Consider the following 19,412-nt stretch of genomic DNA (forward strand, 5'->3'; position numbering starts at 1 on the left):
TCCAGCTTTCATTTTTAAAATAATGTATCAATCTTCAGGCAGAATCACCAATAGAACATTTAAGAAAAACAAATTCATCCACAAACCCAAAATTAAGTAGGGAAGTCAATTTGATTTTAAAAGACTTTATATTACATTATACTGGACTACCGCTTCCAGAAATGTAAATTAGCCCTTTTAAGAGCACTAACTTTTGAAATTTGAAAATAAACAATTTTAAATGAATATTACACTAGTTAAATAAATGTAAGAATACTAAGTATGTGTGAAAATAAAAAAATATCTAAACACATAAAGAACATATTTTGTGGAAATGGCTCTACTTCATAACCCGCCCAGTTAAAATCAGATACTATCTTTTAGTGAAAATATGACTCACTGAAATGTTAAAAGTTATTCAATGTATCCCTCCAAAAGGACTCATTTTAATAGCTAATTCAACTACTAAAAAAAGACATTTAAATCAAATCATATTATTTCTAATAGATTTTTTAAATGTTTAAAAGCCTGTTACTACATATTATAATTCTTAAAATTAATAATCTTCAGAGCTGACTTGGATTAAGGGTTTAAGTTTTAAGATAAAGACAGCAACATATATATAGGAATGAATGAGGTACTGGAAATAATATCACAAATGAAGTTATTTTCTTCACAAAAAAGGATTCTAAATATGAGTTCTTATTTTTGAGCATTTCAAAATTTAAGTCTCTGACATTTCTGAAGATCAACATAGCATATATAGACTAACCTCCTGAATATAAGAAATCTGAACAAAATCACAAGCTGATTAGTGTTTGCAATTATAAATTAATTAGATTAGATTGAGAATAATGAGACAATTGCAGAAGTTAAGGATTTATACTTGTTTTCACATATGAAACTAGCCAGCTTATTATGAAGGCCCATCTTAATATAAATAATTCATTATGCATTGCTGAAAAGAAAGAACAAGAGGATCAACAGAATTTGTCTAAAATGATGAATAGCAACACAATTAAGGAACAGAATGTACTCTCTGTATAATCAAGCTAAAAAAAATAATTATAAAGGGATCACATATAAAATGGCTATCTTCTTTGCCTTACCTCAAGTTTTCCTGACAACATCTACCTGGGTTGAAAAAGAATAGCCTTAAAGAAAAAAACAAAATGCCTTAAAAGAAAATAACAAATAAATGGAAACCTACCAGGCTCCTATAAGTGAACAAAGAAAAAATATGTCTTTCTCTCTCTCTCTCTCTCTCGATCTGTCTCTCTCAATCTCTCTCTCTCTCACACACACACACACGCATACTCACACTCACTCCAATACCTCCAGGCCCTAAAAAGCTTTGCTTCCATAAGCCCATTTAAGAACATTTTTTCACTTCGTCTGGATCTCTTGTATTCCTATCCAGGTCCAACTTTCATATATCAGTCTTTCAAAAGAAGTATCATTTTAAAGCTGAATATCACCAACAGGAAAAATAATTAGCAGCAAGAACCAAATTAAGTGTGTTAACTGCCAACACAGAAAACATTAAGAGTCCAGAGTACAAGAAATAACTCAAACTTTAAATGATTGTTTTATAGACACCACACATTCATTCTCCATGTCGAAACAATCTCTATGCCAACTAAAACATGATAAACTAAGATGCTGTTTTGAAATGCATAAACAAATACTTTCCTCTAAAATACTTAGCTTTATTAGAGAAATGGTACTAAAAATAACAAAGATTCAAACATTTGCTCTATTCTACTTACATATTATAAATAAGACAATTGTTGATGCAAGACACACACTCCTTCACAATCTTTCCATATGCACCCAAGCATTCTTGTATCAGAATAAGCTGTTTACCAGCCAACCTTATGTGGTTGAATGATTAAAATGACCATCTATACTTTACATAGTAAAGCATTTTCAAAAATTTTAATGTACACAGTGACAAAAAGGAAAAAAAAAACACAGTAATTCTGAACACATGAAAGAGTAATTAAGCAGCTTCATAATCAAACCAGGCTTCATTGCAATAAGGGCAATTCTTTCCATTCTCTACCAAATACTTAAGTTTCAATAGTATTAACATTAAAAGAAAACTCAAGTTGAAACCAAGTAACTGATGAGCTACTCAGCTTTTTAAATCTATAAGTAATTCTTCCCATGAGGTAAGGCAACGGAGTAATCTGATTGTATTAGACTGCATTAAAATAATTATACTTGATTTTTTTAATAACATGCTAATTAAAAGGTGTAACTTCGGGGAAACAAAACAATAATGAAAAGATTTCTGAAACTATGAGTTATGGCTTTGGGGGAAAATATTAGCAATGTTGTCATTTTACTACTTGTTACTTCCTGCAGAAAGTGAGCCTAAGAGTAATGGATGACCTATATTTTAAACTCAAGTAAACATATCCTTAAAACAAATAACCTCATGTGTTCTCCTTTACATAGAATTTCTGCACATCATTTATGAGAAGATAATTAAGAGGTAATAATTAAGGCCATCCAATGGAGACAACGAAAGTGTTTGCTTTGATTTAAGTCAAGTAAGAACGAACATGCTTCATTTTCAATTATCACAGTATAAAACTGATGGTCCCAAAACCGCATGGTTGTTTTAAGCTCTAAAGTCATTCTTGAAAACAGGACTTCCCTCATGTTAGGTGAACTATGTAAGAAGCTCTTCTGACATACCACTTGCACACTTCTCTCTGGGAGTGAATGGAATATCCATCTACATTCCCTATGAACTGAGAATGACTAGCACATATAAAATTCTAGAAAACAGCATACCACACTGTAGAAGGCACTAAAGCTTCAGCTTGTGCTCCCATAGCCCATTTTGAAAACCCAGTTTTCTTTTCATAACGGCACCTTTGCCACCCACAGCGGACAACACACACTGCAATGTTATTCCTAATAAGCTTGGAAATGTCAACAAAGTTCAAAAAGAAATGCTTACTTTGTGGGGAGACCCAATGACTCTAAACACCGAATACTAATACATTATTATTAGTATTCGACATGGGTGCTCTTCCTTTTGAAAGAGAACAGGAGCATGCATTGTCAGTTGTTTGTTAAACCACTTAGGTTAAGCAATTTTAGTCTGTAAAACTATTTTAACAAAAACAAAAACTGTTGTCCTAAACAGTGAGCAAAAGAAAACACAATAGTGAGAATTTAACACAATCACCGTAAATCCTGTGAAGTAAATGTTTAAAACTTCTTACATACTCTGCACTTACAAGGGTGTGTATATATTTGCACCGATTTCAAGCACATCATCAAATCTGTATATACTGAAATTTAAAAAGGAAAAAAAAGTAAAACAATACAAAATTCAGCAACTACCATTTTTTAAAAGAGTCTCCAATGCTTATCTCCAGTCTTTACGGATAGTACAAATTTGGATTTTTGATGTCCCATTTATTTGTAATAGTTCTTGGCAAACACTAACAAACCACATGACAAGTGTGTCAGCCACCATGGAAATGCACAGATTCTAGAAGATGAGTTTGGGTAACACGTGTTATTTTCACGATGTCCATGCTTTATTTTCTTACTCCATAACAAGATGGCCACAAAGTCACCTAACAACTAGAAAAGCTGTTAGTCTGTATCTTTATGCTCAACTGGATTTCTTCACTGTTTAACATCTTGTCGAGAGAATCAAAAGCTTTGGATTTTATTCCAGCATGTGTTCAGAGGTGCATTTGTCAGTCCTATACTGCTTCTGTTTTGGTAGAGAGGTTTTCTTCATTTGGCTGACAATTCCCATTTTGCTGTACTTTGTTTTCCTCAGTCCTTGGTGCATCCTTGTCATCTACTTCTTTGCCCACGTTTGAATCTGGTTCTTTATTGTGTTCCTTCTCCTACAATGAATATTAAGCCACACATTTAGTATTTTTCTCAAGAGTTGCGTACTATTACATCTGGTATGGCTAAAATACATACTCTGTCAACTTAGTAGGTATTTTCTCTCATTACCTTATCATATAAGTAAGATATGCAAACATGTATCAGTATGTCCTCTGTACTTCTCATAAAAGATGGAAATTGTAAATTAAATTAGAATAAAACAGTCAAAAAGAAAGTCTAAGAAGTGTTTAATAAATGTTACTGAACTGAAAAAGTGGGACAATCTGCTGAAAGAGTTGAATTGCTCCCAAAGATGCCAGGATACATTTGTAATCTGGATACCAAAGAAGCAGAATTCAGAGGATGTAGAAAAAGGAATCACTACTCGTCCTAGCAAAGACTGCTCAAGAACAGTCCAATTCTGCCCTCAGCTTAAAGGAGAATTAAATGAGAACATATGGAAAAATGCCAGACACACAGTAATGCTCAAGAGACATTATCAATGTTACTGATGATGATGATAAACCCCTACCAATATGAGTGAATAAAATTATAAGATGAAAGCTCCAGAACTCATAATTGATTTCCAAATACAAATACACTTACTGGAATAACAAAGCAATTAATGTAATTTATAAGTAGTTAAATATTTATCTCAAAAAACACCCTTACTTGGCGGAATTTGGTTTTCCATTAATTATTCTAATTCAACAAACCTACTAATCTCAGTATATGTTACAAAACCAATGATGAAAAAAAAAGGGGGGGGGGGCGCCTGGGTGGCTCAGTCATTAAGCATCTGCCTTCGGCTCAGGTCATGATCCCAGGGTCCTGGGATTGAGCCCCGCCATCAGGCTCCCTGCTCCGTGGGAAGCCTGCTGCTCCCTCTCCCACTCCCCCCGCTTGTGTTCCCTCTCTCGCTGTCTCTGTCAAATAAATAAATAAAAATCTTAAAAAAAAAAAAAAACAACCAATGATGACAGAACTTTTGACAAATTTGCTGAAACAAATCTATTTCAGGAATATATATATACATACATATATATATATATATATATAAGAAAATACCCTCAACCAGAAATCTTCGTATAAAATCAAATACATGTTATGTGTAAACAGTCTTATTGTATGCCATCCTTGGACTCCCTAAAGTAAGGAATGCATTTGTCTGAGTTTCAGTTAGCTCTTACCCCATCCCTTCAAAAATCCAGCTTAAAAAAGTTACCAGTTGAACAAATATTAAAGGACACCAAAAACATATAAGATACCACAGCCCTCAAAAAGGTTTTGCTCTAAATCTAGTTCTATGTAGGGGCGCCTGGGTGGCTCAGTTGTTAAGCGTCTGCCTTCGGCTCAGGTCATGATCCCAGAGTCCGGGGATCGAGCCCCGCATCGGGCTCCCTGCTCGGCAGGAAGCCTGCCTCTCCCTCTCCCACTCCCCCTGCTTGTGTTCCCTCTCTCGCTGTGTCTCGCTGTGTCAAATAAACAAAATCTTTAAAAAAAATAAAAATAAAAAAAATAAATCTATATTAATTTTTTAAAGCCTAAACAATGAATGACTGCTACTTACTTTAAGTGAAGTATTGTTCTTCTCCAACTTTTCCTTTCCATCTCGGTCATTAGAACTCTTTCTTGTAGAGCTTGAACGTTCTCTCTCTCTTCTTTCACTAATGTGGTCCCTTTCTTTTTCTCTCTTTTTATCCTTCTTATTTCTGCTATAAGAACAGTGATAATATGCCAGGTAACTTCTAAGAAATTAAAGACCTACTATGTTGTTGACAAAACAGTCTTATCTAACACTAAAGCAAATGTAATCTGGTTTGACCAAGTAACATAAACAGTCCTATAGCCCCACCTGCTCCACCCCATACCCCAATTCGTTTTTTAAAGATGCCCAAGTCTTTTTCTGCAGAGGCTACCATGCGTTCACAAAAAACACAATTTGGTATTTTCAATTTATTTGTTCAAGATTTATTTATCAGTCTCAACTGTAATGAGATTAAAATAAAACCAAATATATGGGTTTTTTACCCACCTTTTCAAAGCAAAAAATGAATAAGCAGAAAGAAATGAAAAGGATAAAGAATTAGAAGTGGTTCCCAGGGAGGACTGAATGACTGAGTACCAGCAAAACTTGAATTTCAAATAACCAGTGCTACTGCCCTTGTCATTCACCATTACAAACAAGTCACACCAATTCAAGATCAAAAGTTAAAAGAAGACTACATGAACAAGTTCCACTGATAAAAACAATATACCTTTAGAATTAGAGGGAAAAAACAATGCATTTCCGATCAGAAGCATAAGCTGCCTTTCTACTTTAAAAAGTTAGCCTTAACGTGGAATTCTAAGCTTTTTTCTCTTAATAATGAATAATTCAAAAATAAAGACAAAGACCAAGAAAACAAATAAAGAAACTGAGCAAAAAGACCTAAGAACATATGAAAATTTAGTATAACAAAGGTGGCATCTCAAATCATTGAGGAAAAGATGACGTTTTATAAATAAAAGTTATGGAGACAACTGGATTATTATTTGGTAAGTGATAAAACTTGATCAATATCTCATATCTCATTCCACAATATATAAATAAGTCCAAATGGATGAGAGACCTAAATTCTTAAAATAAAATACAAGTGCTAAAAGAAAACATGGGTAAATTTCTTTACTATCTGGGTTTTGAAAAGAAAGATTTTTTAACCTAACTAAAAATCAGGTACAATAAAAGACTGATAAATTTGCCTACATAAACCTTGCAAGGAAAAAAAAAAGACATTACCATATTCAAAAGAGAAATGACATATTTGCAACATATGTGTGCATCTTTCTACATAATTTTTAAATGTCAAGGGAACAATCACATCAAACTGAGTAAAATTCTTAGGAATAAATTTAACCGAGGTGGCAAAAAATTTGCTGAAAAAGATGAAGAAAAATAAACAGAAAGACATCCAGGCTTATGGATTGGAAGACTTAAATATTGTTAAAATGGCAATACTATCCAAAGCCACCTAGAGATTGAATGCAACCCCTATCAAAATCCCATTGTTGTTATTGCAGAAATACAAAACCCCATCCTAAAATGCATGTAGAATCTTGAAGGATATCAAATAGCCAAAACAATCTTAAAAAGAACAAAGTCTGAAGGTACAGCATTCCCAATTTCAAAACTTACAAAAACAGCACAGTATTACATAAACAAAGAAAATAAACCAGTGGAATAGACCAGAAGACCCAGAAATAAAACCCACATATATGATTCAAATGATTTCTGACAAGGATGCCATGACCCATTCAATGGGGAAAGGACAATCTTTTCAACAAACTGACACTGGGAAAACGATATTCACACACACAAGAATGAAGCTGGACCATTATCTTATACCATATTAAAAAGTTAACTCAAAATGGATCAAAAACCTAAATATATATGCTAAAGCTATAAAATTCTTAGAAGAAAACACAGGAGAAAATCTTCATGACATTGCATTTGGCAATGTTTTCTTTGATAGGACACCAAAAGCACAGGCATCAAAAGGAAAAAACAGATAAATCTGACTTCATCAAAATTAAGAACTTTTGTGCAGGGGCGCCCGGGTGGCTCAGTCGTTAGGCGTCTGCCTTCGGCTCAGGTCATGATCCCAGGGTCCTGGGATCGAGCCCCGCATCGGGCTCCCTGCTCGGCCGGAAGCCTGCTGCTTCTCCCTCTCCCACTCCCCCTGCTTGTGTTCCCTCTCTTGCTGTGTCTCTCTCTGTCAAATAAATAAATCTTTAAAAAAAAAAAAAAGAACTTTTGTGCATCAAAGAATACTATCAGGAAAATGAGAAGCCAACCCACAAAACAAGAGAGATATTTGCAAATCAGAAATGCTCAAAAAACAGCAGTGGAAGTGTGGGGGAGGATCAGCCTTACTAAACATTAAAAAAATACTACACAATTTGAATAATAAAAAGCATGGAGCATTGGTACACGAATCATCAGTCAAACCAACCCAGCAGCAGCGAAGGCCCAGAAATAGACCCAAACACAAAAAGAAATATATAGTACCTGAAAAGGCAATATAAGAAATCAATATTAGAAAAATTGAGTTTTTAATAAATGATACTGATCAAAAGAAAAGCATATAGAAAAATAAAATTGGACCCACATGCCATACTATAACATAAGGATGAACTCCTAATGGATCAAAGATTTTAATGCAATAAGTAAAACCATAGAAGTATAAGAAGAAACAAGGGGGGCATTCTATTATAATCTTGGAATAGAAAAGACCTTTCTAACTTTATATGACTCAAAATCCCGAAGTCATTAAAGAAAAAATTTGAGGGGCGCCTGGCTGGCTCAGTCAGTAGAGCATGTGACCCTCAATCTCAAGGTTCTGAGTTTGAGCTCCACACTGGATGCAGAGTTTAAAGAAAAAAAAAGAAAGAAAGAAAAAACTCGGGAAATTATTAAAAAAATCAAAATCCTTTGTAAAATCAAGTCTCATAATATTTTCTGAAAAGAAACAACAAAGTAAGAATGATACCTAGTATCAAATCACTAAAGAATAGTCTCCCTAACACTACGGCGCTTGGCTGGCTCAGAAGAGCATGTTACTCTTGATCTCAGGGTCGTTGAGATCGAGCACCATGTTGGGGGTAGAGTGTACTAAAAAACAAAAAACAAACCAAAACAAAAACAAAAAAACAAAACTTAAAAAAAAAAAAAAGAATAATCACTCTAATACAAAAAGAACCCCTGGAAATAAGAAAAACAAACAAAAAGCAGAGCCCACAAAAAAAAAAAAAAATGGGCAAAGCATACCAACAACTCACAGGAAAGGAAATACAAATGGCCTTCAAATATATGAAGAGAAGGTCACCTTCACTCCTAAGAGAAATGCAACTAAAATTACTATATACTGATACCATTTCTCATCTATCCGACAGACAAAAATCCACAACTGTAGTAACATGATATGGTGTAGCTGACAGAAAACACTCTCGTACACACCGGCTGAAGTGCAAATTGCTGCCAATCTTTACGGAGGGTGATAAAGAAACAACTCTTAAAATTATAAACACACTCTGACACAACAATACCACTTTTGGAATTTTCCCACACAGCTGCACACAACAAAGTTAAGTCTAAAGCTATTCATTACAGTATGGTCTAATTTGTAATAGGAAAATTAAGCAAACCCATTCTACTGCAGGCTGGTTAAATAAACCAAGGTAGTACCACACAATGGAAGTCCATGCAGTTCTAAAAAAAAGAATGAAGCGGCACTTGCTGATGAAAGCTCTCCGGGCAGTTGGGTGACAAAAAGCAAGGGCACAACAGTGTGTTTTTTGTGCTAACTTCTGCATAAGAAATATGAAAAGGAACTATAAATTTCGATCTCGTATATCTCTACGCAAAACTGGAAGGATATACAATACAAAAAAGTTAAGTCACTACTTATGGACACACAGTAGATGAGTGCATGGATGAAGTGAAGACCTACAGAGGTATAACTTTTTATACTGTTGGGATTTCTGAAACATGCAAATGTATAACATATTACTCATTCAAAATATAAAGTTTAAAAATAGATCCAAAAGAAGATTTTTCTTCCCCCGCTCCATCTTTGGATTTAGCACACACTTTCAACCTACCTCCTAGGGGATGGAGATCTAGAAGATTTCCTTTTTATAGTTTTTGATGTTCTTGGTGATCTGGAAGTACTCCTGCTCCTCCTCCTACGCCTTTCCCTGAAAGTCAAAAATATATCATTTAAAAATATAGCAATTTTAATAAAGGGCAATTCAAATACACAAAAGCAAAAAGGTCCTTAATGCTCTCAAGTTAACAGTCTTTTAAAGACCAGTTTAAACTCATGTCCTTTAAGAACATGTTCTATTTTCTAATATTAGTACAGGTCAAATTTTGAACCATAAATTTTACAGACATGAAAATATGTTCTAAGATTTCGTAACAGAAAAGGAAGAAGACTCCTTTTCATCTGGTTTATCTGAACAAGAACTTCCTGAATAGAAAAAATATTAATGGATATTTCAGATTCTCTGTTTTGCTTATCCAGATCCTTTGTCCTGCATCTAGCTCCTTGCTGCCCCACTGTGGATTATTTTATAAAAGATTAAGGTGGCTTGCAAAATGTGAACTTTACAAATCAAAGCATTTAGAATGTCTCTAAAAAAGCATTTACATTAATCTATTTCACAGAATTGTTTTACCCTTCAACTTCCTACCATTTTATTGTTCTATTCATTTAAAACCGAGTGCAGAAGTTGCTTAGAAGTAAAATAGTTAAAACCTGGGCCTTAAATATGAAATAAAAAAATAACCACTGAATTGATTAACAGTGTTTAGTATTATTAAAAACGATTTTCTTTAACATGTTAGCAAATGATGCATACTCAAAATTACTTCATTTAGAAGCATGGTCAACTGAGAAACAATGAATTTCAAGATGTCCATAACTCAGGGGATGACGCACGCAGGAGGACATACTTACTATGATTAATGTGTCCAACGATCTCACAAGGAGCTCTAATAATTAGTGGCCATACAGGTGAAAGAACCAAATCCCCTAGAATCCAAGTCCTCCATACAACCTCAGTAAGAATATTCTAGGCTAAAGAAGCATTTTGCCTACATTTTTCATTATAAAATAAATATTAGATAATGCTCAGATGTGGTAGATACAGTATATGTTAAGACCAAATTAGCCAAGAACTTTGAAAACACCGTCAATTCCAATTTTACCTAAAGCTCTCTCCTCCATTACCCAATTTTATTTCCAAGACACCCCAAAATTATACTTCCTGACTAATGTGAAAATAGGTGAAGATATTCCATTCAGTCAATGCCATTCTGTAACAGCCCAGCATAAATACCATAGATACTTATATTTCATAGCATGAGAATATCAATGTGTTAGACTTTGTTTACACAAAATGGTTCCACCCTGACCAGTTTTGACTGTTTAACTTTGTTCAGGAAGCACTATGTACAGTTGGACATCTAATAACTAACAGCTGATGATAATGAGCGCTAAGGCTGGATAGACAACAATCTAGAACGTCAATTAGTTGAGAAAGAGGCAGTCAGGGGTAGTATAGGAAACTGTAGTTGGTTAGACTTAGATTTAAATTTTAGTTCCATACCTTACCAGCTGCATGACTAAGGTCATATTACTTAATCTGAGTTTCAGTTTTTCCAACTGGAAAATAGAGTTAATAACTCAAGCTTGATAGTACTGTTATGAGGATTTAGGATGATACCTATAAAGTACCCCGCAAAGTCTCTTGCATATACTTGGTGTCAATATTTTCTTTCTCCTCACTAGCTTTATTGCTAGTTACTGTAAACATTGAAAGTTGCTTAAATATCAAAATTTTCTTTAAAAATGTAGATTGGGGGCGCCTGGGTGGCTCAGTCAGTTAAGCGTCTGCCTTCGGCTCAGATCATGATCCCAGGGTCCTGGGACTGAGTCCCACATCAGGTTCCCTGCTCAGCGGGGAGTCTGCTTCTCTCTCTCTCTCCCTCTACCCTTCCACCCCTGCTTGTTCTCTCTCTCTCTCAAATAAATAAAATCTTAAAAAAATAAAATAAAAACGTAGATAAGAGGATGACGTTGAAAATAAAAATACCGGGTGCCTGGGTGGCTCAGTTGGTTAGGCGGCTGCCTTCGGCTCAGGTCATGATCCCGGAGTCCCGGGATCGAGTCCCGCATCGGGCTCCCTGCTCGGCGGGGAGCCTGCTTCTGCCTCTGACCCTCCCCCCGTCATGTTCTATCTCGTTCTCTCTCTCAAATAAATGAATAAAATCTTTAAAAAAAAAAGAAAAAGAAAAAGAAAATAAAAATACCAAGTACTCTATTTTTCTGAGCCACTAAAATGTTTCCTGTTAACTAAACAAATCAGAGCACATGAAAAAAAGAAAAATGCTAAAAGATTACAAATTTTAACTCTTCACCAAGCTCTTATGAAAGCACAAAACGTGCCAAACTTCAGAACCTTTAGAAACTAACATTAGTCAGCATTTCTTCCCCAGGCCCCAGAGGTTAGTTAAGAATATATTTAGGGGGGCGCCTGGGTGGCTCAGTCGTTAAGCGTCTGCCTTCGGCCCAGGTCATGATCCCAGGGTCCTGGGATCGAGCCCCGCATCGGGCTCCCTGCTCCGCGGGAAGTCTGCTTCTCCCTCTCCCGCTCCCCCCGCTTGTGTTCCCTCTCTCGCTGTGTCTCTCTCTGTCAAATAAATAAAATCTTAAAAAAAAAAGAATATATTTAGGAATGAATGTAAACATCTGAACTTCCTTAAATGTCAAGCAACTTAAAATGGCCACCGAAAAAATTAAATATTTCAAAGTCATCCCAAAAGTAAATTCAACTGAATTTAAAAGGAATCAAAACATTGTTTTGTGTTATGAAGGGCAATAACTAAATGATCACATAAACACAAAGGAAGGTGTGACAGACAATAAAATCACTGTGCAGTAAAGGAACAGGCTTGCAAGGCTTGACTGATGTCCACAGCAATGAGACTAAGTTAATTCTTCAGTTTCTGGTTCAGTGTGCTGAAATATGGTAGTGATCTGTTTATTTTAAGCCCCAGTTAAACATACACTGTTGTTTTCAACTTTACGCTTCTGCAGCAGTTTCTTAAAGCAGGTACCAAGTACTGATTAGAGAATTCTCAAACTTAATCTCTTAAAAAGAAGAGAAAGAGCTACCGTATTTCTAATTTGGAAGTGCAGAGCAGCAGATGGAAAACTTCCCGAAAGCTATGGTATTATCATACTTTGAAACCATGATAATAATAGTCTTCTCACAGACTTACTGTGAGGAATAAGATTAGTCATAAAAAACCGTGCAGAGACAAAATCTGGCATTTGGTAAAACATTCAATAAACACCTGCAATTATCTTGTAATACGTAATGAAAGACTGGTATTAAGAACAAGCTATTGAAACACAAAGTTAGAAAAACAGGAAATACACATTCATTTCCAATTACCTTCTGTGAAAATCACGATTAAAATAGCCATAAAACTTGCTAAAATAGGTGTTTTATTCAGCATTTTTAAGATCTAGTTTAAAACAAGTTTAGGAACCTCCATTCACTCAGTTATTGTATCATGTGGAGTAATGGATATAGGTTTAAATAATCTTGAATCAAGGGAGGTCCTATGTCCTCTTTTTGCAGCTGTTACTATGGCAACCTGCTGCCACCTGGTGGCAGTGTACTTATTAAGAGGGAACAGTCCTAAGGAAAAAAAGAAAGACCTTAACACTGACAGATCAGGGGCGCCTGGGTGGCTCAGTCGTTAAGCATCTACCTTCAGCTCAGGTCATGATCCCAGGGTCCTGGGATCGAGCCCCACATTGGGCTCCCCGCTCAGCGGGAAGCCTGCCTCTCCTTTTCCCACTCCCCCTGCTTGTGTTCCCTCTCTCTCCGTCAAATAAATAAATAAAATCTTAAAAACAAAAAACAAAACAAAAAATTGACAGATCAAGGAAAACCAAAATTTAAATGTCATGCACTCAACAAACAGAGCGGTAAAAATCACTTAAATGAAATTTTAATAATCATTCGGCATATTAAAATTTACCAAGAAGTCAATTCTTCCATTTAAAAAAAAAAAAAGGAAGAAAAAAAGAAAAACTCGTCCTTGCCATCTCATCCTCCAAAAAAATAAGCAGCAGTGGCCACTGTCGGCACCAGGAATTACGAAGGATAGTTAAAACTTTTCAAATAACTTTGCCCAATTATCATCTCTTCCACCTCATAGGTTCAATACTGTGGCAAGCGCTCTACTAGAGAAAATGCTTATTCTGCAATTAGAGGGCAATGATCTGGTTATTATTGTACTGTTTCCACTTACGTAGCATAATCTCTTCCCCCTTGGTTAAAACTTACATTTTCATTTGTCATCAGTAAAAAATTTAAGCATTATCAAACCTGCTGGAACTACGAGATCTTCTTGATGCATTGTAACTTCTGGGTGGTGTTCTGGATTTTTTATCCTTCTTTCTTTTCTCATCTATCTCTTTCGATCTGTCCTTGTCTCGTTCCTTTTCTTTGTCCTGTTCCTTTTCCTTGTCTCGCTCCTTGTCATGTTCTTTCTCCCGCTCTCTCTCTCTGTCCTTTTCCTTGTCTTTATCCCGGTCCTTTTCCCGTTCTTTATCCCGGTCTTTCTCTTTGTTTTTACCCCGTTCCTTTTCTTTTTCACGTTCCTTCTCCCTGTCTCTCTCTTTTTCCCTTTCCTTTTCTCTATCTTTTTCTTTCACTCTTTCCTTTTCCTTGATCTTTTCTCGGGTGTCTTTTCTCTTGTCCCTTTAAAAACAAAAATAAATAAATAAATTCACAACTAAAATTATTCTACTCCCCAAAAAGGACCTCCCTCTCGTTCCTCAACAATTATCAACCCAAAACAATTTATACTAGTTTATAATACATTACATGATAATCTCTATATAACCCAGGTGTACATGAAGCTGTTAGATGAAAGAGTTACCGGTTTAATTATGTATTTTAGAAACCTCATGAGTCATTCTAATCATCATCAGATTCAAATCAATGGCAATCAATATTAATCACTACTAAAAGAAATCAGAAAAAAGTTTACTGTCTCTCATTAAAAACCTAAACCACAATCATTTTTTAATTAAGTGAAGCCACGAGAAAAATTACCACTAATTTCCCCAAAACTCACCGTGAACGCGAACGACTCCTTGACTTCCGTCTCTCCCTTGATTTAGAGCGTTTTTTATGTGGGCTCTTAGATCTACGTCTGTCTTTTTGTCTTGAACGTGATCTATTATGGGATCTACTCCTAAAGAAAAACAAGTTGTTAGAATGTCAAAACTTACTCTTAAAATTTCAATTTTTAAAAATTTAAGATGTCTTTCAAGTGAGAAAAATTTAAAACCTATCCCAACAGTACTTATCAATATTTTAAAATTCCCTATTACATAACGCCTCAGATTATTTCCAGTAATTTATTTATTGGCAACTTTACCCAACAGTTCATTTTCAGAACACAAAGTGAAAGAAATTATTTTCTATGTCAGACTGAAGCTGTTATTTTCAAGTGTGGCTTTCTTGTCTAATTATTATATGCCTGTTACTATAACTTCTCCCACAGAACAAATTTGTATACCATAAACTAAATTTAACTCTTGACTTGCATGTAATTGCTTGTAGTTATACTTTCACAAGAAATAGTGGTTTTTCTGGCTCAAGAGTTTCTCTAACTGGCTGTGTGATGTGTGTCATAACATATATTAAGAATGTATAAGGAAGCACAGTACTAATTACGCTGCTAGCGTGACAGGAAAATAAACATTACTCATGAGTTGAAGATATAGATAATTAAATGTTGGATTTGCAAGACCTCTTGATTTTATAACTATATAAACATAGCTATTAAAAGAAACCTTTTTTTAAAGATTTTATATATTTGAGTGTGAGCATGATCAGGGGGAGGGAGGGGCAGAGGAGAGGGAGAAGGAGACTCCCTGCTGAGCAGGGAGCTCAACACGGGGCTTGATCCCAGGACCCTGGGATCATGACCTGAGCCTAAGGCAGACGCTTAACCAACTGAGCCACCCAGGTGCCCCCTAAAAGAAACCTTTATTACTGGAATTCTTGCGGGAAAAATAACGTTTACTCCAATTCTGAAATTCTCTAGGCTCCTTACTCCCACTGAAATAATGCTTATATAATGTGATTTTTATCCTAATAACTATTTATTAAAATATAACAAAACTGAATGCACACAAATAACAAAGTAATGAGACTCACCAGCTCTGGAGTGAAACAATCTGGCTCTGACACTCAGCTCTGCCACATACTAGCTGTGAGAACTCTGGCTACTCACTTACCCTCTCTAAGCCTAGTTTCTTCATCTACAAAGTTGGAGAATCATACCTACATCACCTAGGGCTGTAATGAGGACTAAATCAGATGACGCATGAAAAACTGCCTAGCAGTCTCGGGCACAGAGTAAATGTTCAAAATTCTTAACTCTCAAGATCATCAGCATTAATAATTAACATAAATGAAAACTTTAAGTTACAGCTTTATTTATTCCAAGGAGATCAAATGAACTTCCACAAGTATGCTTTATATAATTAAAATTCATCTTGATAGTCATGTTTTCATGAGTTAAGTTAAAACAAAGATCTATAAAAGAAATACATACAGTTAAATTCTTGTGGTATGCTAAGAAGCCAGAAAAATCTTGAGACAATTTTCAATTAATAATGAAATCCTGCTTTTTTAAACACATTTTTCAGTTAGTTAAAATGTTTCCCAACAGCTAATTTTCAACTGAACCACTCATCTATTTTATGGTTTTAAAAATTATACATTTATTTTCATACCATATTTTCAATACAAGAAGATAAGCCACAGTTTGTTGAAATCTTTATTACTAATAACCCAAGAGACAATGGGGCAAGTGGTAGGTAAAAGCAAAACTGCAAAACTTAAGATATTTTTAATCCATTTACAGACATCCACATAAGGGGAATGATCTATAAGGCCTTTGCTTCTATGTACTTAATAGAAAGTCTTTACATTTCTGTTCTACTTAACCTTGCTAAAAACATACATAGTAATTTTGTTTTCCTCAAACACTGCTTTCCAACCTTAATTAAGCAAAGAAACACCTTTTAAAAAAAACAAGAATAGCCTTAGGAAGTAAGAATTAATTTTAAAAACACTGATCACTTGGCTTCCCACCTTACCCCTAACAGGTCCTCAGAGTTTGGAAGTCCCAAGAGTAATTACTGTATTTTAATTCTGACATTAAATATTTTCATGTCCCTATTTCACCCACTAGTCACCTCCAAACAAGTGTTCTGATTAGGAATGCTAAATGTTTCAAGTCAAGAGCAAATCTAATCCAACCAAAGAGAAAGACTTGAGTTATCATTAGGAGATCTCATTTCAGCATAATGTGCAAAATCACATTTATAAATTAAACTGTAAATACAGGGCAACTTACCATCATGTCTCATCAAAGTTCAACTCTAAGTCCGCTGTTTCCCATTAAAATACTATAAAATGTCTTATAGTTCCCATGCTGGTCTGTCAAGGTTACTTAACTTTAAAATATAACAATTACAGTACTACCCACCTTTTCTAACACTGTCCTTTGAAAAAAACACATATAAAATTTTGAACAAAGTCAAAATACATCTCCCCAGTCCTAGCCAAGATCACAGTGACAAGAAACCCCTTCCTGCCTCCTCCTATACAAAGGGAAGGAAAAAAGAAAGGATAGGGGCTAGAGGGAGGCTCCAGAAGCATCTGAGAATGCTGAGAAAGCAGAAGAAGGTGGGCCTTCAAGAGCAAAGGCTCCTGCAACTCGCACTCCTGCTAATAAGTCTAGTGGGGCAGAGCCACAGCTAAGGGTATCAAATCCCACTCGCAGGGGAAGCCAAGAAATGCCTGCCATCCCCCTCCCCTACCAGGGAAGATCCTTCCATGCCAAGATTCTTAAGTCAAATGTTTTCAGTTAAGGGACTTTTTTTTTTTTCCCTTAAAAAGAACCTTTCTTCTTTTGTATTTCTTTATGAACTCACTAGAGGCTATATGTGTTTCTGTACATGTATAAAAATAGTATAAATTTACACACTACATAAATATATGAGAGTGTTACAAGTATGTGTATGTATGCCAAAAGCAAGTAATTTCTAATGCTACATAGTTAGACAAACCTACAGGAAAACATTCTCATGGGGGCGCCTGGGTGGCTCAGTCGTTAAGCGTCTGCCTTCGGCTCAGGTCATGATCCCGGGGTCCTGGGATTGAGCCTCACATCCGGCTCCCTGCTAGGCGGGAAGCCTGCTTCTCCCTCTCCCACTCCCCCTGCTTGTGTTCCCTCTCTCGCTGTGTCTCTGTCAGATAAATAAATAAAATCTTAAAAAAAAAAAAAAATTCTCATGAATTAAGAACAGTAATTAACAAATTTCATTTTAGACTGAAAAACCCTTCCCCTACTAACCCTTGGAAGGGGAAAATATCCAAATATACCTAAAATGATAAAAGCAAGCACCTTAAGCAGAGAGTTAAATAAATCTGCTCCAACAGATAAATCTTCACAGAGATTATCAAGGAAACGATGTTAATCAAGTTTTGCTTTTTTCCAGCCTTATAAAACCACTAAGGTAGTGTATTTGGAGCACGGCTCTTGTAATCAACATAAAATGAAATTCGGGTCATTGGTCTTTTTCCTCCTCAGAAAAGAAGTAATTACTCTTGAGCTCAATTTTATATTTCCTTTATCTCCTTCACCTTCACCACATCCTGTCAACCTGTAGAAATGTCCCCAATCTAGTGCCACTGCTTCTCTACCACTTTCCTTCTCCAGCGCTGGCTTCTGTTGCTCTAACGTATGCCTTGTACATGCAACAACTTCCTTCACTTGGACCTGAACTTGCCTTACTGGAAGCCCTTGAAGGGAGACAGTAAAACCGTATCGCAAAAGAGACCTTACAAACAAAGAATAATGGAGAAGTATACACCTTGATATCACAGAAAAACAGACTAAACTGAGCTTGCTGATGAGGTTCAACATACAGCATACCGGTTCCCTTTTCCCCTCCTCTCAAACCTTCCTCCTTCTCTAATACCACCACACACGCCGTGCACACACACGCACATACACTTTTCTCCACATCTTCTCTTTAGACCTACGTGTGTACATATTAACACGCAATTGGGATCCACCACATACATTCTCACATTTCAGTAACACCTCCCTCCATATCTTAAAGAAGACAATAAAATTTTTCACTTTAAACACGATTCTTAGGGCACTTCCAAACCAAAATGCTGTTGCAAGTTCACGTTTTGAGGTCCACTTCAGACTAAGTACAACACAACAGATTTTTTATTATTATTTTTTAGATTATATTTGACACAGAGAGAGCATAAGCAGGCGGAGTGGGAGAGGGAAAAGCAGGCTCCCCCCTGAGCAGGGAGCCCAATGTGGGGATTGATCCCAGGACCCTGAGCCAAAGGCAGACATACTTAACCGACTGAGCCACCCAGGCGCCCCACATTTTTTTTAAAAAAGAAAATTAAAATGACAGAACTATGTTCCAAAGTAAGATAAACAGAACAGAAACAGAGCTTAAGCATAATACAGTAGCTGGAACTAAAGCTGCAAAGTTACTGCTGTGTTTCAGGTCCCAAAGTGGGTGCAGGAGGCTCTTATCATCAAAAATGCCAAAGACTGGGGCGCCTGGGTGGCTCAGTCGTTAAGCATCTGCCTTGGGCTCAGGTCAGGATCCCAGGGTCCTGGGACTGAGCCCCGCATCAGGCTCCCTGCTCAGCGGGAAGCCTGCTTCTCCCTCTCCCACTTCCCCTGCTTGTGTTCCTTCTCTCGCTTTGTATCTCTCTGTCAAATAAATAAATAAAATCTTTAAAAAAAAAAACAAACAAAAAAACCAAAGACTTAAAGCACCTCATTTGACTCACGGAACTAGAGATAAGTAGGTACTGGAATCCAAGATATGAGGTGCTACTCCCCCAAGCCTTGAGTAGCCGGGGGGGGGGGGGGG

At 36.0% G+C, this 19,412-nt stretch overlaps 1 protein-coding gene across 5 annotated transcripts in view; it reads right to left on the reverse strand.

The window, feature by feature from the left end:
• Window positions 1-1,667: 1,667 nt before the first annotated feature.
• SREK1 (splicing regulatory glutamic acid and lysine rich protein 1) overlaps window positions 1,668-19,412 on the reverse strand; it is a 41,356-nt gene continuing 23,611 nt past the window's right edge. For 4 of the 5 annotated variants that reach the window (XM_006732534.3, XM_081826811.1, XM_081826810.1 and 1 more), the window contains 5 exons: window positions 14,552-14,671; window positions 13,798-14,172; window positions 9,490-9,585; window positions 5,420-5,564; window positions 1,668-3,863 (listed from right to left, as the gene is read on the reverse strand). In XM_006732534.3, the coding sequence (XP_006732597.1) occupies window positions 3,714-3,863; window positions 5,420-5,564; window positions 9,490-9,585; window positions 13,798-14,172; window positions 14,552-14,671 (886 nt within the window). In that variant the 3' untranslated portion in view covers window positions 1,668-3,713. The remainder of the gene's footprint in view (window positions 3,864-5,419; window positions 5,565-9,489; window positions 9,586-13,797; window positions 14,173-14,551; window positions 14,672-19,412) is intronic. The other variant, XM_031027280.2, reaches the window with a different exon arrangement.

Source organism: Leptonychotes weddellii, chromosome 7 (genome assembly GCF_054177405.1).
Source record: "Leptonychotes weddellii isolate Sample4059 chromosome 7, ASM5417740v2, whole genome shotgun sequence".
In the NCBI taxonomy this organism is placed as follows: domain Eukaryota; kingdom Metazoa; phylum Chordata; class Mammalia; order Carnivora; family Phocidae; genus Leptonychotes; species Leptonychotes weddellii.